This window comes from Cataglyphis hispanica, chromosome 13, assembly GCF_021464435.1.
Source record: "Cataglyphis hispanica isolate Lineage 1 chromosome 13, ULB_Chis1_1.0, whole genome shotgun sequence".
In the NCBI taxonomy this organism is placed as follows: Eukaryota; Metazoa; Arthropoda; class Insecta; order Hymenoptera; family Formicidae; genus Cataglyphis; species Cataglyphis hispanica.
The window spans coordinates 6,616,208-6,639,074 of NC_065966.1; the positions used below are offsets into that span (position 1 = coordinate 6,616,208).

At 43.7% G+C, this 22,867-nt stretch overlaps 1 protein-coding gene across 1 annotated transcript; it reads right to left on the reverse strand.

The window, feature by feature from the left end:
* Positions 1–14,105: 14,105 nt before the first annotated feature.
* Positions 14,106–14,675, reverse strand: LOC126854109 (uncharacterized). The gene has a single exon (XM_050600502.1). It carries the CDS (start codon positions 14,673–14,675, stop codon positions 14,106–14,108), a length of 570 nt encoding a protein of 189 aa, XP_050456459.1.
* Between the last annotated feature and the right edge of the window lie 8,192 nt (positions 14,676–22,867).

Sequence of the window (22,867 nt, forward strand, 5' to 3'; positions counted from 1 at the left end):
TACAGGGTGTCCGATAATTCGCGGACTTCCTTTTAAGGGAAGGTAGAGGGTGTTATTCTGAATAGAAAAGTCCTGTACCATTTTGTGATTTTTTCAATATTTAAGAAAATATTAATTTTAAAAGATCAGCCAACGAAGTGCCGCAAAAGCTCGCGGCGCGAAGATGCCTTCCACTGTCGATTGATACCCGGTCCGCGGCGAAGCAATGGGAGGAGCGGTTTGTGAGCGTGCTTCGCTATGGCAACCGAAATAATTATACACATAATGTGCGCTCGGTTTTATGTATGTGATCTTTTCAGTATGTACGAACGGCGTAGAGAAATTTTAAAATAAATAATAAATATTAAATAAAAATAAAATAATGAATATGACATAGAGAGAATTTTCTTAGAATTTATCGTGAAAATATGATAATCATGAGACAATATGATATGAAAAAAATTTTATGACAATTTTTCTGTTTGGTATTTATCTCTATAAAAATAATAATATCTATTAAAATAAAATATAAAATATGTTTGATTATTTATACTAAACTGCATAGTAATATATTAATCAAACATATTTTATATTTTAATTGTAATAGATATTATTTTTATTGAGATAAATACCAATCAGAAAAATTTTTATCTCATGTTTTATATCATATTGTCTCATGATTAACATATTTTTCACGATAAATTCTAAGAGAAAATTCTCTATATATATACAGGGTGTATCCTAAAAAGTGGGAAGTATTGCAATGGGGAATTCGGGACACAAAAATAAGAGAAAAAGTTCACATAAACATATGTCCGATATGACCTTGTTTTCAAATTATAGCTTTTTTATTTTATATATATATATATATATATATATATATACATATATATATTTATATATATTTTATATATATATGTTATATATATATTTTATATATATTTTATATATATATATATATATATATATGTATGTATATATAAATTTATATATATATATATATATATATATGTGTATATATATATATATATATATATATATATATAAATGTTGTATATGTAAATGTTTATGTATTTGTAGTATAAATTTATAATACATTATATATTTATCTCAATCGTGACAGAATAATGAATTTACAATATTTTGAATATTGAATTTCCAATATCTTGAATATTGTAAATAAAGAATAGGCCCCTCCATCGCCTATTCTTGTGAGACACAACCATATATATTTTGTCTCTCCGATAAAGATAATCTTCGCATTGAGATTTTTCTTGATATTTTTTGCACATCATAATAAGTTTTATGAATACAATAATAAATCGTGGCGATCGTGGCGCAAAGAGATTTGTGTTTATTTTCTTCTATGCCAAAGATCTCAAGTTCAAATCCAGATCGAGCTATAAAAATATAAAAATAAAAAAACATCGTAGGATTTCACGGTCGCCACCTCTCGGCAGGTAATGGCATAAAATCTGCTGAGAGAATCTTGCCTGCAACGGATGGAGGATGGAGTAATTCACTATCTAACGCAGCCGGTCCCAAGCCCGGGTAAAAAAAGGAGGGTTCGGGGACAAGGCCAGCAACCTACCCCCGATAAAAAGCATTTGACGCTCACAGGACCGATAATGTGCCTCGGAACAGGACGGATACAAAGACGACGACACTGGCCACGAACAGGAACATGCATAAAGACCACAGGGGAAGGAAGGAAAACAAGAAGCAAATCTGGAGGAAGAGCTTACTAAGATGCGGATGCTGGAATATCATGAGCTGGAATGGAAGAGAGCAGGAGATACTGACGGAAATGGAAGAACATAAAATAGACATATGCGCCCTATCAGAGACCAAAAAGAAGGGAAAAGGAGACAAAAGCTATCCTGGATACATTCTTAAATACAGCGGACCTGAGAAACATAGACGGGCAACAGCAGGAGTGGGGATGTTAATTAAAGACAAATATAAGTACAGCATAGAGGAGACCAGCTATACAAGCGAGAAAATAATGAGAGTGACGCTAGACATAGGCAGGGAAAAAATCCATCTTATCAGCGTCTACGCACCCGACAGCAACAAGAGTGAAAAAGAAATAGATGACTTCTACGAAACTCTGCAAGAAGAAATAGATAAGATACCGGAAGAACACAAAATCTTGATAATGGGAGACCTAAACGCGAGAATTGGCAACGCAGTCGTGGACGGGGTAAAACAAAGATTTAATGAAGCACACATCAACGACAATGGGGAAAAGCTAGTTGCGTTCTGTGCGCAAAATAGATTAAGAATAAACAACACTTATTATGATCACAAGGACCAACACAAGATAACCTGGGCAAATACGCGAAGCCAAACATCTATGATAGACTTCATAATCTCGAACAGAGCGGTCCATCCAACGCAGGTCGTCGACGTGCGATCACTGTCCTCGGCGGACGTAGGATCAGACCACCGCCTCGTCCTCGGAAAAATCCGACTCACCACACAACTCAAGAGGAGACTGCCACCCGTGATGATAGAAAAACTTAACATAGAGTCGATCCAGGATGATACTATAAAGGCTCTGTACGAATGGCGGCTGAGACAGAAGATAAGGGAGAACGGCATCGCAGACGAGGACGATGAGGAGGATGGATGGAAGAAGATCAAGAGCCATATGACCATGGCAGCAGAAGAGGCACTAGGAAAAAGGAGAATAAACAAAAATGCCGATACACAACACAAGACGTGGTTCACGAAAGAGGCAAAGCAACTGGCAAAAGAAAAGAGGAAGGCATACCTCAATTATCTCAACAACAGGACCCCCGAAGAACGACAGAGATACAAGAACATAAGAAAGCTCGCAAAGGCGGGAATGCGGAGAATCAAGGAAGAATACTGGGCGACCTTCACTGCTAATATGGAACATGATCTATACGGAGCCCAAAGGAAGGTGTGGGGAATGCTAAGACGCAGGAAACAAGAAATGAATGAATATGTCCAGTCACAGAAAATCTCCAAAGAAGAATGGATGGAACACTTCAGACGGCTGTTCCGGGAGGATGACGACCGTTTACCGGCGACACCGCCAGAAAGGACCACGGTAAACACACAGATCGACGTTGAGCTTGTGGAGTCCCTCGCCAAGACATTGAAGAACAGAAGGGCGCCTGGACTCGATGGGCTGCACAACGAGTTGGTGAAATATGGAGGGAAAGACCTTCACTCGGAACTAGCCAAACTATTCCAGAAAGTTCTCATCAACAGGACCGTACCCTTTGACTGGAAAAAGAGCATAACCATCCCAATATTCAAAAAAGGAGACAAGAAGAAGCCAGAGAACTACCGCGGGGTGACTCTCCTTAGCGCGGCAATGAAACTCTTCACACGGATCCTGGCAAATAAGATATCTGAAAAAATCCCAATGAGTGAAGAGCAGCAAGGTTTTAGGAGGAACAGGTCCACAATAGACGCAATATTCATAGTGCGCCAAATAATCGAGAAGGCCATCGAATTCGATAAACCCGCCTATATGTGCTTTGTCGATCTGACCAAGGCCTTTGATCGCGTCAGGCTCAGCGACGTCACAGATATCCTGATGGAGGAGGACGTACCTGAGGAAATAATACAAGCCATCAAATCCCTAAACTCCAACACCACGACACAGATCCGCGTCAGCAGTAGCCTGACAGAGGAAATCCCAATTTCGACAGGAATAAGGCAAGGCGACTCACTCAGCCCGCTACTTTTCAACCTTGTAATGGACAAGATAATAGTCGACGTAAGGAGGGCGGGCTGCGGATTCAGAACAGACAAAGGAGAATTGACCATACTGTGCTATGCCGACGACGCAGTGATAATCTCCGAGAACGAGGATGAACTGCAAAAACTGCTACACCAATTCTATTTGACGGCAACACGATATAACATGAGGATCTCAGTGCCGAAGACCAAATCCCTCGTCATCGCAAAGGAACCGATCAAGTGCAAGCTGGCCATAAACGATGAAATCATAGAGCAGGTCATGTCGTTCAAATATCTGGGAGTAGAAATATCCTGTAATCAGAACAGAAAGAAGGAGGTCCAGGGCCAGATCGACAAGGCGGCAAGAATATCTGGGTGCCTAAAAGAAATCATTTGGTGGAACAAACACATGAAGAGGGAAGCCAAAGTAAAGATCAATAAAACCTGCGTTCGACCAATTATGACGTATGCTGCAGAGACCAGAGCAGACATCAGGAAAACCAAAAGCATGGTCCGCACGACAGAAATGCGGACTCTCCGAGCCATCGCAGGGTATACACTCAGGGATAGAGTACCCAACGCGGCAATCAGGGAATCCTGCGGCGTCCAGGACATTATCCGATGGACAAGGCAGAGGAGACGAGAATGGAATGAACATATATCCAGGATGGGGAGGAAAGGATGGCGAGAATAGCGAGAGATGGGAAACCGAGCTCCAGAAGACCTCCAGGAAGACCCCAAAAAGATGGATGGACAGCTGGACATCTGGATCACAGGAGGCGAAATGATCGGAAAAACAGGCTCTAAGCCTATTTCAAGAAGAAGAAGAAGAATAATAAATCTTTATCATCTTTAGTACATCGATATAGTCAATATCATCGAGAGCTCAGTATTATAAACTTTTTCACCACATAAATGTGAATGTTGATATATTAGTAGGACATAAGTACACATAATGTGATATTTGTCCAAATATATCCTCTCCAAAATATTACAACAAAATTTTTGACAATTAGAATATTTTGGATATTTATAATATGGAAAGAGCCACTTCATCGCCCATTTCCGTGAGAACGGAAATCAAAATATACTATATATTTATTTTGTCTCTCCGATTTTAATTTTTTAACATTTCATTTGGCTCATATACTCTTACGAGTATTAGGACATATTTTTGAATGATAAATTATCTATCACTTTGGAAAAGGCAACAGTTTATTGCCTTCTATAATTTTCCAAAAATGTTCTCTCATGCATTTAACATTTTTGGAATATTTTTCTTTGCAAGGATTGCCTCCTAAGACTACTGTTGTGGCAAATGCTGCAGCATAAATTCCACAACTCGTCCCATCAGGTTGTGTTTCAACCTTTTCAAAAATTATGTCACTTGAGCTTACAGTTGGATAACGAAGATGTATATAACTTTTTTCTTTCGCTACCAATTTATCATATGTACAGCCAGGTAAACTATCGTACACGCGAAGTTTGGTGCCGTCAAAGAAAATACATCTCCAGTGATTACTACAATTTCCTCCAATTATTTGTACGCTTTTGTCACTATGACTAGCTACAATTATGTGAGGATATTCTAAATATAGCACACTTTGTGTTTCGAAAGAAGAAGTTTCTCTTACGATGCGTAAAAATAAATCCAATGATTCATCATTTAATTGACTTGTTACAGGCAAGACATTATCTTTTACTGAAGAAAGGGAAGGAAACGTATCATCTAAGACATTTTTATGTCTTATCATATCCTCTTCAGTTATATCTCTTTTACTCGAATGACTTATTATAATGCAGTCATCGTCTTGCTCTTCATTTAGAGCAATAGTAACAGTATCAGTCATTGTTACTTCTATTGGTGAAACGTTCGATTTGAATCGTTTGCTACCTTCCATGCCATTTTCACTTTCTGTAATATTTCTTCTACTTTGACTACGTAATTTTTTTGCTGCTTCTTCTTTAGCTTCCATAATATATTTCGGATTTCTTATTGGCATATGTCTATTATAACGACTGTCCAAGATTTCTGGAAGCATGCATTCGTTATAGAAGCGTGTTAAGAAAGGCAACATTTCATTTCTCCAAAAAATATTATCTTTATCAATACGCAATATTTTCATGCTTTTTGGAGTCCAAACAGCAAAAATACAATATTCTCGCTGTGTAATATTTAGCTGACCTTGAATTTGATAATAATATCGGTGTTTCCGATTCATTTTGTGCGGATTTCTTTTTTCAAAGATACCTTTTAAAGAAGGCAATGTTTCAATGGCTTTTTCCGCTGTTAAATTTTCAGCTGACAAAGGACATTTGATTTCTACTACACCATTATCATCAATAAGTCCGTCAGGGGAAGCACCCAAACATGGATTTTCAGTATCGATGAATAATCCACAAGGTTTTATTTCTTTATTTAATTGTATAGCCAATGCTTTCCTTGCTACTTCTTCATTCTCGCGACCATATTTTGTGGCAGCGGTATCAATAAATGAAGGATATAAAATGGCTTTTACTGTTGCTGCGCAAGACGTGGTCGGTCTCATGCGACATATGATTCCAAAATTGGATGCCGTCAACATTTCTCGTCTCAATGATAACCATAATTCAGATTCACTCTGCTTTCTTGTATCAAATTCAATTTTCTGCCAATTTATCGCATTTTCCAACAATTTTTCTAAATGGTTTTGCTGAAGTTGTTGGATTTTATCAGATGAAAGATCTGGTTTTTGCGATTGCGGACCGTAATAACGATCTGCTCCTGGCTCTCGTTTGAATTTTTTTCGTCTTCCTTGTGCTTCTCGAAATTCTCTGGTTTTTGCAACTTTTATTTGTCGTCGCTTTTCCAGTTACTCGACAATAGGCGGAACAGACTTACACATGCTTTGATGTATTTGTGTAAGTACTTGTTGCGTATTGTATTGCACAACTGCTCCAGCAATTCTAGCATTATAGGAGCCTCGTTTGCCAAAATTAATACGCTTTCCGCCAATTTGTTTGCATATTATCGAGTTAAACGATTCTGCTGGATTATTTGTTAAATTTAACAATAAACTGTCGGAATAACCACTTATATATTTGACAGCATTTTCTATTTGTGTATAGAGACCGTGGAATTTTAGAAACGGTACATAATTTGACGCTTCTAACCCACTTCACTCTTAAGAAACGCTGTAAGAGTAAAAGAGATGGGTATATAAGAAAGTAAGATAGAAAGATATCTCAGAGGTGAGGAGACGGCACGGCGGTAGGAGAGGCGGGGTACGTATGGCGAGGGAGGCGTGGGACGGGGGGGGTGTCGCGCGCGCCGTCGTAGGCGAGGGGTGGTGGAGGGGCAAGGGGGGTGTGGTTTCGAAGGACGATTCGCGGTTTTCTTATCGGCGCGGCTTAGAGCGCGATACGTCTAATTAGAGGGCGATGCGTCGATCGCGGTTTCTTTTACGGGCGCCGCTTCGAGCGCGCCGCTTATTAATTGGCGTCGCAGCGTCGGGCGAGTTTTAAGGAGCGAAGATGACGCGTCGCGATTATTCTTTTAGCGCGATGTAATTCTCGGGAGCGAAGATAGCGGGACGCTCTCGATAATCGCCTCGTTCGGTCTCTTTCATCGTTCGGCGATAAGGAGAGCGTCCGGTGATTACGCGGATAGATGTGTTACTTAGGGAAATAATTCGCGCGTATACTCTCTTTTAAGATATATTTATTATTTTAATACTAATACACAATATATTTTTACATAATATATTTATTATTTTAATACTAATACATAATATATTTATTATTTTAATACATAATATATTTTTTAATATATTTTTATAAAATGGTATAAAAGCGCGAATACATAGACGCGTTACGAATCTCCGAAGAACAGAGCCTGCAGCTCGCAATCGATCAGCTCGTTGCGATCGAAGTTCTCGTCGTCGCGTATCGTCGCGGGAACGAGCGCGGGATCTCGAACTCCCGCCGCTACGTCGAGGAAACGAGCCAGTTTGTTGTCGGTGTAGACAGTTAAACAGTTTAAGGACGTAATGAGGCAGTTAACGCAATGCTCCAGACGCAATACGTATAAGACGGTGTTTCTCGATATAGCCAGACGAGCGTTGGGCGTTTCGAGACGGAAGATTCGGAGATTGTTCAGTCTGCCGAATCGAAGCGTCAATTGCTCGATGTATATCGGCGCCGGAGGACGCGTCTCCTCGCACTCGTCGGGGAGAAAGTACGATCCGAGCACGGATCGTAGATCGAGCAGCTCCTTCCACATGTCCGGCGTTAGCGAGATCTCTTTGCCGTGAGTATCTCTGAGAACGATTTCCACGAACGAAGGTTGACTGACGTTGATGCAGACTTTCAGATGTTTGTATCCCGTTTTCGTTAATGGGTAGCGTCTTCCCAAGATTCTGAAAGGTCGCGCGATCGCGTCGCGTTTCGGCGTTCGGTCGCTATTTTGTCTGAAAGAAGGTAGAAGGCGGATGATTAATGAGAGAGAGATCGAAATGATAAAAAATATTTATTCGCGAGAAGTTTCTCGATATTCTTACCCATTATCCGTTCGAACTCTCTTGGAGTATCCCGCGTTATCTTCGCGGTTTCGTTCGACGAACTTCGATCGATCATCGAAAGAGTGCTGCTGTTGCGGCAGTCCCATTGCCGCGTACATCTTTGTTCACTCTTTCGTTCGCGATCTTCGGTGGCCGTCGTTGATAATGAAGCGCTTAACGGCAGAACGGTCCTTATATATCCGCGTCAAAATTGCCTCTTCTTCGCGCCTTTGCATTCTATTTTTAAAAATATTACGGGAAGTCGCTTTCGTCGTCCTCGTCGGTGCTCTCGGTTGAGTGGTCGAGGCGATAGACGCGACTGAGGAGATCCCGTAATTGTCGTAATAGCCCGTCCGTGGGGCACTCTATACCAAAACGCGCAGGTTGAAGGGACCCGCCGAGGTTACGATATTCTTAAATTCGTTAAACGCGTAAAATTGACGTTTAGCGAAGAAATACAGATTACCGTCGATGTATCGAAAGGCCGACATTATCGCGGATGGTATTCCGAGAAATATATCTTTCAACGGAGTGTGTTTAACGAGTAGCATGCGGCATTCATCGATCTCCGCTATTTTGTCGTCGTCGTAGATAGCGTAGGTTCGTCCCGAGTGCGCGTTTTTCGCGGTGTTGATCTTAGCGTTTCGAGGAAACTGTGTTCCGATACTGTGAAGGAATCTAGGCCAACCCGGTTTCAACCTAAAACTGGGGTATTCCACGAGATAGATTGTATCGTCCGCGAATAGTGCGAGATCGCCCGAGGGTTTTTGATACGTGGAGGATAAGCGCGTGAAGTTGTTCGGAAGAAACGTCGCGTATTCCGTTAGTGTCATGGGCCTATCGTAGCGTCTCTCGGTTAGGTCGACCGACCATACGTTGCTTCGGTTGGATATGTACAAACGTCGATTCATTATTAAGGCCGCGTCTAGGCGCCGTAAGGCGCAAACATCCGCGCGCGACAGATCGGCTGGCGCGATGCCGGTCGTCGGCGCTACGGTGATAGCGGGCGCCGCGGTGGTCGCGGGAATCGCGGACCGATTTCCGTCGTCGTGAGATCCTTACAGATAGCGAGGATATCCTCCACGCTTAGTTTAACCGGATATTGAAGCTCGTTGTCGGGTATATACGGAAACATCACCGAGTCGTTGCGCATACTGTGCTGCAGACCTAAGGTGTGGCCGATCTCATGAGTTAGCGTTAGCAGTAGATGATACTTGTTAGAAGGATTCTTGTTCAGAAGCACGTGCCACGGTTCCTCGTCGTCGACGTGTACCTCCGAGGCGAAGTCGACTGCTCCGGTGGGGAAAAACGCGTGAGCGAGGCCTCCTCCCGGACCTTCAAAGACCGCCGGACAAATGTCGCCGTTCTCTCGATTCGCATAGGTGTGAGCGCCCGTTCGATATGATATTAATATATCGGGATGTAGCGAATCGCGCGCGAATTTTAACGACGAACTCGCCGCTCATAGCGCGAACGCCGTTTCGGTCGTTCGTAAGAGTTCCTCGCTAGCCACTTGAAAATTCCACGTGAGTCTCGTTTTCGGCCATTTTTTCGCGAACGGGCTGTACGCGCGATCGAGAATGTCCGCTAGACCGCATCATGGTTTGCGCATGAGATTGAGCGTATCGACGTACGTTTAGCGCGCCATTACCAGGTAGTTGATAATATTCTTGAAATAGCGACAGCGCGCAACGTAGAGATGTCGCGTTATCGGACGACAGCGATCTCCCGCCTCAGAAAACCGTACGCTCACAGGAAGCGGAACGCCTCCGTCTTTTCCGGATCGATCGGCGTCGCGGCGACAAGCGTCGTCGCTAGGATGGGAAGAGCCGTCTTCGTAGTCGCGGATCGAGAGTGATGCGCGAGAGACGATCGATCGCGAGATAATGAACGCGATTGATTCGCGCTTTAGAGAATACGCCTATTTTTATCCTCTTCGAATTTGGATGCGTGGTGGGGAGGGAGATATTAGAGCGAGAAAAGAGAGAGGAGTAGACGCGGATGCGTCGATGATTCGTTCGAAGAAATTGGTTTCTTTCGACGAAGGTCAGTTGAGTATCCGGTATACGCCTTTTCTAAGAAATTTTCAAGTTTTTCTATTTTTATTATTTTATCTTTAAGAAAGGATATTGAGGGTTAAAAGAGGAATAGTTATAGTTAGCGATTATCCCGGAAGAAGAATGCGATCGTATCGCGACGTCCGCGCGTTGATCTTTATAAGATGCGCGATCATTTCGAGAAACGTTAGACAGTGTTTTCGCTCGTGAAGATAAGGAGTATATTCAATATGGATTTGCTCGAGCAGATGGCGAAGGTCGAGGAATCCGTGAAGGCTGCGCGGGAGGTGCTCGCGAAGCACTCTCGATTGCCTAGGAGTAAACGAGTCGACGAACGTTCGACGCTAATATGCTCGACAGGATGACGGAGATCTGTGTTGCTGTGGATACCGCGGAGAAGATGTTAGCGGAATATAATCGTTCGTTAGAGAGAGAACGAGCGAAGGGACCGCTCGACGCGAAGATGATAAGAGAGATCGCTTCGATCCACGAGTCTTTTAGAGCCACGGAGAAGACCTATCTCGAATTTATGACGAAGACGAGGAACACGGTCGCGCGAGCGAAACGTGCGAGTAGAGGGGTCGGCGAATCGTCGAAGAGTGAAGAGGAGAAGTGATGTCGTGAGTATCGTATGCATTGTAACGCGTAAAGATTAATTCTTCGATAACGATCGTTTTTCTTTTCTCTTTCAGAGATGTGGATCTTCGCGCTCGTCGATCATTTGCGTTTCGCGATAGTAAAAAATGTGTATCGATTTTGCAATAAATATGATTAAAATGTATATCTAGTAAAATCTTTTTTATTAAATTTACCTTTCCTTTTTACAACGATTCGAATATTTAGAAGATTCTCAAGTCTCTTTTATCTTCACAATTTTCTATTTTCAGTATTATTATCTTAAACGAAAATGCGGTTAGGGTTGTATCGCGATATCCGCGTGCTAATCCTTATAAGACACGCGACCAGCGTTGAGAACGTCAAAAGTGTTATTATTCGCGAAGCTGTCAAGAAGTATAATATAATGGATTTAATAAATCGTTTAGTAAAATCGTCGGAATATGTGACGATAAACATCGATTTAATAGCCATTAAATCGAATATTTTACAAGATATCGTGACTGATTTACGCGAGGAAGCTAAAGGATTGTTGAGGGAAAGTCCCGAATTTTTTAAAATCAAATTTCGCGTGGAGGGCCGCGACGAAATTCTAGAACAAATGTAAGTATTAGACGCGCGAAAATATTTATCTTTTTATTTCTTTTTTGTTTATTTATTTGCTTTTTTGTTTTTTAGAAATAAAATAGAGGATTCCATTAAGATCGCGCGAGAGATGCTCTTCGATTTGACTACCAAATCGAGAGCGATAGCGGCGCGGGCCAAGAGAGTTCGTGGAGCGTTGCGCGACTCTCGCGATCGCGGCAATGAGGAGGCCGGACCGTCGGTGAGTTTCGAGGAGGTCGAAGTGTCTGCGAGCGAAAGCGAGGACGCGTAACGCGGTGAGTATTTGGGCGATCTTATAATTTAAACTATCTATTATGTAAAAAATTTATTTATTAATAACGGTTGTTTTATTTGCAGAGAAAATGGAGAGTTTCTCGTACGCGTTCGTGTGTATTTTTATATATATATTTTCTTATATAATTTCTTATATATTTTATTATTACATTTATATTTTATTATTACATATATATTTTATTATCTTTACGCGTTTATTATAAATTATATACATTTTATTATACATTTTTATTTTACATTTTATTATAAATTATATTATAAATTATATTATAAATTATATTTTATTATACATTTTATAAAATAAAATTGCTTATAATTTCAAACGATGTGATTTAACTCTCCGTGTTTTCACTTCCTTTCCCACGCATAGTCTATCCTTTTCTAATTAGTCTCGCGAAACGTCATATCTCGCCTCGTTCTTGTCTTGCGCTACGCTTTACTCTTATCGCGGTCGCGATAAGTAAAGGAAGATTCGTTTGTGTAATAATACGTATAAATTTTATTTCTATTTTTTTTATCGCGCGATGCGTAATTTACGGAGGTAGAAGATATGCGGTAAACGAGTATCGTTGTATTAATATGTATATTTAAAAAACAAATACATTTTTTAAATAAGATATATAATTAAAAAGTTTATAATGATATATTATACGGTTTATAATATGATATAATAACCGCGATAAGTAAAGGAAGATTCGTTCGCGTAATAATACGTATAAATTTTATTTCTATTTTTTTTATCGCGCGATGCGTAATAAATGTTACGGAGGTAGAAGATATGTAGTAAACGATTATCGTTGTATTATAATGTATATTTAATAAATATGATAAATATGATATAATAATATGATATAATAATATGATATAATAATATGATTAATAATATGATATAATAATATGATAAATAATATGATATAATAATATGATATAATAATATGATATAATAATATGATATAATATGATATAATAATATTATATAATATGATATAATATGATAAATAATATAATAATATAATATGATATACAATTAAATATTGTTCAAACCATTGTTTCGCTCTAACCACCAGTCATGCAATTTGCATATGTTCTCCAACGCGCAATTCTTCGTGTGATATCCGCAGCGAAGGGCCCGCGAAGCGTTCAATGTTTCCAGTCGATCGATGTCGTCGAAGTCGGCGTCGATGGTCTCGATTGTGACATCGCAATCCTTGACGTTTTTTAGGATCTCGGTAAGCCACTTCTTCTTTTCGTAGCCTTTGACATATACACGTGCCGTGAAATCGGGACTAGTTCCACGTCAAACGGCATCTCGAACGAGTTTCTTCATCGATCCTTAATTAACATGTCCACCGTTCCACTTTAATTGGTGGTGATTTGTGATTAACTAACAAGCTTGCGTTTTCTCCATCTTCGTTAATAAATTTCACGACATTGGCGCGCGGAAGATGTGATGCGTTAGCTCTTTACCGTTTTTTAATATAGCGATCTCTTTCGCGACAAATTTTTCATTGACGATAAAACCTTGGAGGTCGGCGAAGATTGACGTGTCCATTTTCGTTGCGAGTCGAAGTTAGAATGCTCGCTTCTCTAAATTTCCTCTTTTTAAGCATTTTATTCTCCCTCCATTTTTTTATTTATCGCTGTACTAGATTATTCTACACGATTCTGCGTACGACGTTGGCGAGCGGATTATACTCTACCACTCGATCGTGAATAATGAGACAGTAGACTGTGGTGTTAAAGGGGACGTTCTCCTTGCAGTCGAACTCTATATGAACGTCCACGCTGGCGCTCTTAATGGATTCGTTCTGTCGAGAACAGTCGATGACTACTATCGGACCGAATGTTTTAAATTTGGCCAAATTAAAGAGCGCTTCATCTTTATCGTATCCGTAGTACGTTTTTCGAAATTTTGAGTACATGTCGTATAGTACCGCGATTTTATTTTTTTCGAAATTTAGATTCATATCGTCGTAAGGATAAAAATCCGAATTAAGATACAATTTGACATTGGTTAGTTTACAATCGTTGAACATGGAGGAATCTTGAGGCAGAACGTTCTTCCTTCCGGATTGCAGTGCGAAGATCATGTATCGGTTTCTCGAGCTGCGTTGCCGCTTTGACAGCCCAGGAGTGTTTGGTCGTGCTCTGCAGAAGCGGAAACTCGTAAAGATCCTACGAACGAAAAGCGACGCTCAGATATCTTCCGCTGTCTAATGTGCGTAATAACGCTAATTTATTAACATCGTTTAACACTACATGAGGCATTCGCCATTGTATCTTTAATAGAACGATCTTAGGTTCGTGCGATTCGCGCGATACGAGACAATTGTGATCGTTGCGCTCGTATCAAGATAAGTTCGTGTCGCGCGTTGATCACGACGCGCTTATAATCCTCGCAGAAACCTAGCAACACGCTGAGAGGTATGCAAAAGTTAAAATCGTCGATCGCGTGACTCTTCGCCGCGAAGTCCCATCCGGCGTCCTGCAATATACTGCTTCTCTCGACCGTCAATGACGCGTAATTCCTGATCGTGCTCGTTATTGCGACGTTTCTGCTTCGATCGATCTCCACCCCATCGAGCTCGTAGCGAATCTCTTTGAACATAAACGCGGCGCAATTGTTCACCAGTCTCGTCGAGCTTTCGCCCTCCGCGTCCGGTTTCTTCGATTCGAATTTGCCCTCGATGTAGAGGAAACTCTCGCAAGGTAATGTGTACAGATCCTGTTGTTGTATAGGAATTCGTATCTCGTCGCTATTTTCAAATGTGTGCGTATTGGCGTAAGGGTTGTACGTGTGAGTCTCGATCTTGACGATGCGATCGTCGAAGATCGGTTCTCCGGCGATACTCAAGATGTCGCTCATATTCGTTCATTTTTTACGCGCAAGCCGTTTTCGGAACGACGAAACCCAAGGAGCGCAGAAAAGTCGCGTTAGCGATAGTTAATCTTCCGCCTCTCTTTCCCTTTTTTCTTTTCCCGGCTAGGAGCGACGTTACTGCGACGATGGGCGCGCTTCTCGCGTTCGACTCGTTCATGACGAGCATCGCGCGCATCCGTCTATCTTCTTCGTCGCGCGTGCAGACGAATCGTTATCTTCTCGTCTCGAAAATCGATTGACTTTCCGTTCTGGTCCACGACGCGCACGGTTATATCGGTTATGATTTGCGCGATGATCGGGAAGTAAATGACTCGCGCGGGAACTTCCGACACTTTATATCCGGGCGGAACGTTCGGCGCGAACTCGTGTATGGTGTGCGCGGATTTGTCATTGTGATACGCCCCTGTCGTGACGTTGCACTCTACGCGAATAACATTAACGACCATAATATTCACCAGTTTATCGGAGGCATATCATTTATTCGGTTGTAGTATACGAGACGAAAAACCTAATAACGAACCGATGTTGTTAGGTTTAGTAAAATTTACGCGATGCGCGCACTTGATCTCGCATCTCATGGTGTTATCGTTTCCGCGAAGCGCTATGGCGCTCCTCTCGTCGTTTTCGTCGAAAAGATCGTCGTCGCGGTCGTCGACGTCGTTTATGTAATCGTCATCCTCGTCTCTCGTTTTCCGCTCTTGCCTCGCCTTAGCTCCTCTTCTTTCATCGGTCGTTTGCGATGAATCGCGGCTTTTAAATACGCGTTTACAGCGTATTATAGCGTAGTATATAGTTTAATTCGTAAGATCCGACGGGAATCGCGATAACCTCGTTGTTATCGTCAAAGTAAAATTTATTGTTCATAGAATTTACATTCGGTATCGTATTGTAGGTCTCGAAATTAGTGAGACCTAACTCGTAATCGCCATCGCTCAGATCCAGAGACGGAAAATAACTCGCCGTAAGGTCGCTGCTTCGTTCGGATAGCGTGAGAGTCAGAGACATGATCGATGAGCGCGAGCGAAGTGCCCTCCATCGACGAACGATTTCGATATTATAACCGAAAATTTTTCCAATCGATCTCTCGGAGAAATCTTAGGTACAATTGTCCGCAGATGCTCTGATCGCTCGTTTGTTGAGAGTTACAATTGTATCGAATAGTCGTATCGCGTCCGAGATATCGTTCGAGTTCGCGTGGCGAAGATTGCCGAAACTGTCGTAGTAGATCGCGTCGTCGCCCTTCTTCGCTACGCCACCCAATGAGTGCCCGGTCTCGACGCTTCGTCTAAATTAACGATACCGCTCTCGTTACGGCACACTCGCGTCGGAAGAGCGTCGCGCATAAGCAAGCCTCTGAAGTGAGGTACGCGCAAGAATATCGCGGCACGATTCAACTGTTCGTCCGTCGTTGCGCCGACGGATGGAAGAATCCCTAGCGTCTTCCGCGAAATTTTTTTTAACGCTCGCTCTTTTTTTCGTCGAAGATGCGCCGTTACCACGTTTGTAAGGCGCGAGATACAAACCGCGACCTTCCATCTTGCGATTGTGACGCAGCTCCTCCAGCCACCGTCGCGCCGCTTTGCCATCGTTCACCGCTCTCGCGATTCTCGCCGCTCCTCCAGCCAAGAAACCGAGAACTCCCAGTAACGGTAACAGGGGTAAGAAGCCTTCGCGTTTCGCTACGGGAAGCGTTCGTTTCCTCGTAGCGGTCGTTCTCCTCCTCCCGCTCTTCTTTCTCCTCGTTCTCGCGGGCACACCCATTCCGAACTTTGTCTTTGCCTTCATAGCCGCCCATACGGCCGTCGCGGCGGCTCTCTCGCCTAAGGTCGAGTCGCTCGCCGCGATGCGCTTGCGCGCTCTTTCGGCGAGCGCTCGATCAGCGACGAGATCGCCGCTTCGCGAGTACGCGATGTCGTGCTCGCGTCAGGCTGCGTCCAATGGATTGACGTCTCTATCGCCTCGCGCGAGTCTCTTCGCGAGACGGGTAGCAGAATTGATAGCCCGGTATGTGTAGCTCGAAGAGCAGCGCGTTTATCGCTCTGTTCAATAAACCCGCACCACCGATATCACCGATTACACCGTTCCGCTTCGAGAATTGCATTCGCCGCAATCTTTAATGAACGGCGCAGGTCCGTCGATATGCGTTCGTTGCCAAGGACGATTGTAGTGTTCTAAGCATCGACGGTAGCGTCGTACCTCCGCGTCCGCTTTTATATGTTCGGGCAGTCTCTCCCACACTCGATCCACGTAACGACCGAAATGTCGCAGTAGGATCGTCTTCGGAATAAACCGCAACTGCTCGGCGGTGAGCTCGAGTATGTCTTCGCTGTCTAGTAGTAGGATAAACATCTCGATCGGCCGCGCGCGATTTCGCTACTGCGCGATCGACGACGATCGATTCGTATATAAATAAGAGAGTCTCGTTTCACCTCGCGAGTGTACCGCGCACGCGGGCGATCATCGAGAGGGATGCGCTTCGTGCGGCAGTCGGTCGCGATAAAGGTGACGAATTTGGACGGAAGAGCGCGATCGTCGGACGCGGGGTCGCGCAGACACGGTCGTCTTCTACCGAGCGATATTCGTTGCATCATTTGCGGCCCCTCTAATTGCGGTAAGACGAACGCGCTAATAAGTCTGCTGGAAAGCCCGCACGGCTTGCGTTTCGAGAACATTTACGTTTAATCGAAATTGTTGCAACAACCGAAATATAGATATTTAGAAAACTTGTGGGCACCGATGGAGGATATCGGTTATTTCACATTCCAATAACTCTGACGTTATTCTACCTAGTGAAGCGCTTCCGAATTCGATAATCGTGTTCGATGACGTAGCATGAGATAAACAGAATACCGTCAGAGAGTATTTTGCTATGGGTCGACACTCGAACGTCGATTGCTTTTATCTGTGTCAAACGTACGCTAAGATACCGAAACACTTAATATGAGATAACGCGAATCTATTGGTTCTCTTTAAACAGGACGGCACCAATTTGTGGCACGTATATAATGATCACGTGAACACCGATATGTCGTGTACGAAGATTTTCACGCGCTGTGTCACGCATGTTGGCAACGCAAATACGGGTTTCTAGTAATAGATAAAGACAGCGCGCTTCGCAACGGCAGATACAGACGAGGATTTAACGAATTCGCCTTTACTGTCGACCGTAGCGCGATCAGTAGTCGCGGATACGTCGAATGGGCCGAACGAGACGCGATCGAACGCGAAACGGTCGACTTCGAATCCGCGACAAGCGTCGAGAAAAAATGGAAGAAAGAGGAGGAATCGCTAACTCGGACGAGATCGAGCGAACGCCGAGAAAATCGCGTCGCAATTGAGAAAGGACGCGAACGAGGCGAGGCAAAGCGTCGTGCTGTTATTCGCGAGACTAGCTCAGCTCGAAAGCGCTCTAGGTAAAAGGTTAGATGCCCCGAAGAGCGCCGTTTCGAAAATCGAGACGAGCGTCAACGATCTGAATAAACGGGACGAAAATCTGAACGAGCGAATCGACGCCGCGAGGAAGGATGAGATCGAGCATCGCGAGAACGCCGAGAAGATCGCGTCGCAGTTGAGAAAGGACGAGAATGAGGCAGGGCAAAGCGTCGTGCTGTTATTCGCTAGACTAGCTCAGCTCGAAAGCGCTCTAGGTAAAAGGTTAGACGTCGCGGAGAGCGCCGTTTCGAAAATCGAGACGAGCGTCAACGATCTGAATAAACGGGACGAAAATCTGAACAAGCAAATTGACGACGCGAGAAATTCCATTTTGCAATTTATGACGAATACCTCTACGAAAAGCGTAGAACTTAATAAAACGATACAGAGACTAACCGAGAAATCGCAGATCGCGACAAATTCCGTAGCGAAGATAAAAAAATTGGAAGAATTAACGTCGCTATTAACGAAAGAATCGAACGAGTTCGATAAACGCATAAAAGATTTAGAGAAAGCCGCGATCCAATCTTCTAATAAAGCGAGTTCGATGAATTCGCCAGTTTCGATAAAGGCTCCTTCGATAAAGAAAACTCCTTCATTGGAAGAGTTAAAGATAAAGACTCCTTCATTGGAAGAGTTAAAGATAAAGACTCCTTCATTGGAAGAGTTAAAGATAAACATTCCTTCATTGGAAGAGTTAACAGTAAAGACTTCTTCGATAAAGGTTCCTTCGATAAAGGCTCCTTCATTGGAAGAGTTAACGGTAAAGGTTTTTTCGATAAAGGCTCCTTCATTGCAAGAGTTAACGGTAAAGGCTCCTTCGATAAAAGTTCCTTCGATAAAGATTCCTTCGATAAAGGCTCCTTCATTGGAAGAGTTAACGGTAAAGATTCCTTCGATAAAGGCTCCTTCGATATTAAAATCGAACGAGAAAGGAAAGCGACCGTAAAAAGACGCTATTTCGACAAAAAGAAAAAAAAGGAGCGCCGAAAAACGGAGACTGGTGGAAGAGTTGCACGCACCCGCGAGAAGAAACTTCCCGCGTCGCGGTGCGCGGGTACGACAACCTGATCGACATGCGTCCTTACGCGAGACTCAACAAAGGCTACAACTATATACTCACCGTTATCGACGCGTTAAGCAAATACGCGTGGGCTCAAGAGCAAAAACGCCAGCGAGGTCGTTCGAGCGTTATCTAAGATAACGTGAAACTCTAAACGGTGTTCGAAAAATCTGCAGACCAAAAGGAAAAGAATTCTACAATACCGAAGTGCGAGAGTTCGCGAAGAAGCATGGGGTGAATCATTATTCGACGTACTCGGTGATGAAGGCGTCGATCGTCGAGAGATTCAATCGCACGCTGTAACGGGCCGCTTCACGTGCGGTTTCGCGTGCGCGCGGACAGCGCAATCGGGATCAGGATTCGTGAAGTGGGTTGAAACGCAACGGACGTGAGTTGTTATGTACGCCGTTTATTCGCCACTCGAGGCAATGGTCAACTTACAATCGATATACGAGTCAGTTACAATAGTAATGAATTGATATAAGAATACAAACGCACTGTTGTGACGCCGGTCTAGACGGTGTTTTTCGCGTCTAGTTAAAAGGCCGGCTCGTGGCGCGGGACGCGTGCGGTGAGACGGGCGCGTGTCGTCGGCTCGCGTTTGTTGGCGCGAGGTGCGCGCGGTAAGGCGGGCGCGTATTGACACCGCGTGCCAATATTTCGATATCTCGCAATTGGATATCGTGCGAGATACGCGAGTTAAGACGCGTATTATATGCGTTTGGGTGTTCGGCGCGGACTGCAGGGTGTCAGGCCTGCAGTCGGGTGTATGCGTCAGCGTCGGTGACGCGGCGCGTGTCCCCAGACAACTATCGTGGGATGCGTCTGTGCGCGGAGTCCGGATGGTCAGGAGATCGGACCGTAGAGGCTCGAGAATCCTCGAGGAAAGCGGCGAACTCGTCCACTCTCTGTCATGTACGGGGGTTAAGGTGGTATTCGTCTCGAGAGCAGTTAGTTGAGAATACTCGACGGAGGCTGCGAACTCGTCAACCTCCGGTTTACTGTCTTTTGACATTTAGGATCGGTTTTCCTGGAATTGTCTCGGAGCGTACTGCTCGAGCGGATCTCAGGTGCTGGTCTGGTACTGTCTGGTATTCGGTAGGGTTTTTTATACCCTACCGAAGCGATCGCGACACCTGCGCCGTTTGCATCCCCCTCGGGGTGGGGGAGACGACGCGGGCCTCCGGCAGCGCGCGTTCGGCGATCGGCATTCGCCGGAAACGTTCGGTGCCGTTCGGCACTCGCTTTGTTTATGACAAACACTAACGGCGGTGTTTGTCAAAAACATTGTTTTCGTATTTAAAAATGGGCGCTAAGCGCCTCTGTCCCTGCCCGGCTGGTGTTCGCCGGGCGGCAGACTTCCGACGGGCGACGTGTCGGGAACGAAGGGGGATGCATCGTTACAACGCTTAAGAACTTCATGTGGAAATATTTCACGTTAAACGGAACGTACAAGTGGATGGACGTGCTACCCCATGAAAGAGTACAACGCGTGAATACCGCACTATCAGTATGAGGCCCGTCGATGTGATTCCCGCGATCGCTGATAAACTTTTAAACATGATATAAGGCAACGTAAAGATAGCCGCTCTCACGAAATTTAAGCAGAACGATCTGGTACGCGTCAGCAAATTCAAAACGATCTTCGAGAAAGGTTTCACGCCCAATTGGACCACCGAGATATTTCGTATAACCAAGGTACAACAAACCAATCCCGTGATGTATCTATTAAAAAATTCGCGAAACGAGCCGATCGCCGGAGGATTCTACGAACACGAGTTGCTTCGCGTCTCCGACCCCGACGTATATCTCGTGGAGAAGGTACTGCGTCGAAGGGGCAACGAGGTTTACGTGAAATGGTTGGGGATAGACGAGACACACAATTCCTGGATAAACAAAGCAGCCGTGTTACGATAAAAATGTATTTATTAATAAAATAAATGTATTTTATTATATATTTATTACATAACTTAATAAAATTCTGTCGACTAAAAAAAGATTATTACAGTGGTTTTTTATAATGCCCCCACGGTAGAGTAGTCGTCGTTCCGGGTACGACATACCACCGCTTGTCGTCGTACGGACTAAGCGCGATCTTCGACTCCGATATCGTGTACACCTCGTGTAACTTTGATCTTAAACACGACTGCTCGCGTGTCATCTCGATATCTCGTTGCAATGCGCGCGTAATCGTCGAACGTTGTCATTCTCGCGACAACGGCGCTCTTCACGCCTTTGATCTTCTTCATCTCGCTTCTACCATCTACTCGCAGCGCGTACATTTTTGCTCTAAGTCCGACAAATTCCGTCATAATCGCGCCATTATTCTCGTCTTTCATTAAACCCGGTACTCTTTTATTAACAAGAGACATATCATACATTGTCCGTCGCGTAATCGCTCGTGTCGAATCTATCGATTTCGCGCTTTATATCCTCGTACACGTCTTCGCATTCGACGCGATAGATAAGACTGTCCGTGTCGGTGTACATTATTTTGCACTTATCTCGATACAACGGTAACATATACTCGTAATGAAATTCGTACAAACGAATCTTCGATATATTTTCGATACACATGCCTACGTAGATCGGTTTGTAAAATTTAACTTCCAGTTTGCGCAATTCTACAGCTATTAAATCCTCCGCGAAGACGCTCCTACTATGAAAGTTGGGTTTAGCGATCATCGCTTCCGCGCCGTATCGCCCATCCCATCGGGTCACTAATCGAACGTCCGAGTGATTACGCACGTTCTCCATAGTTTTACCGAACGCGTTGTTCATTAATTTGTACAGATTTTTCTCGAACTCATTTTTAGCTCTAATTTGCAATCGCGTGTTCGTCGTATTCGCGCAACCACGAAGATTGCGCGAATTGTAATATTTTATGTATTTTTGTAACACGTAATCCGTGTTTAACGCATTGTTACGATAGTGCGTTACATAACGACGCTTATCGTACAGCGTGGCGAGGAGTTTGTCCTGCCATTTTCCGGGCGGCTTATCGCGCGTCGGGCAAAACGGCAAGTCAGCGTGAGGTCGTGAAGATTGGACGGATACGCAAGGTCGACTTCTAGAATATAACCGATAGGCGAATTCGGCATCACGGACATTAAATCGATACTCGAAACGTCCTCGACCCATCGTAAATTCTCGTAAGGCAACGATTGACACATCGCCCATCCGTATAAATTATTCACGTCGAAATACATAAGATACTACTATGTTTCCAAAGGATTATACGATTGTAAGTATTTGTTATTAGCGTGCGCGTATCTATTGGAACATTGAACTCAGCCCGCCGCGTATTCCGCGTTTCCACAAACATCATCATATCGATGTCGGTTAAAAGCTCAAATCGAACGCCTGTGTACTTTAACATAGCATCCCACGTATATCCGGGTAACGTGTAATAATGCGCTGGATCTAAACCGTAACTCCTCATACACGCGTCGCGAAAATTTTCGAAGATATCAGATAATAAAAGAACGTCGATTTTTAAATACAGATCGCTATATTCGCGTCTGGATGCGAAATCGCTCCCAGACTTTTATCGCTCCTCGTAATCGCTACCGGATACGATATCGCCGGTCAACAAACTGTAGAACTCCTCGCGCGGCGGCAAACGAGTCTCGCGCAACTTATCGGTATCGTCGACGTATTCGTACGGAAATACACCTTTTCG

What these genes read in the sequence shown, in the direction of transcription:
- LOC126854109 (XM_050600502.1), bottom strand. Translation starts at nt 14,675, where the DNA reads ATGAGCGACATCTTGAGTATCGCCGGAGAACCGATCTTCGACGATCGC.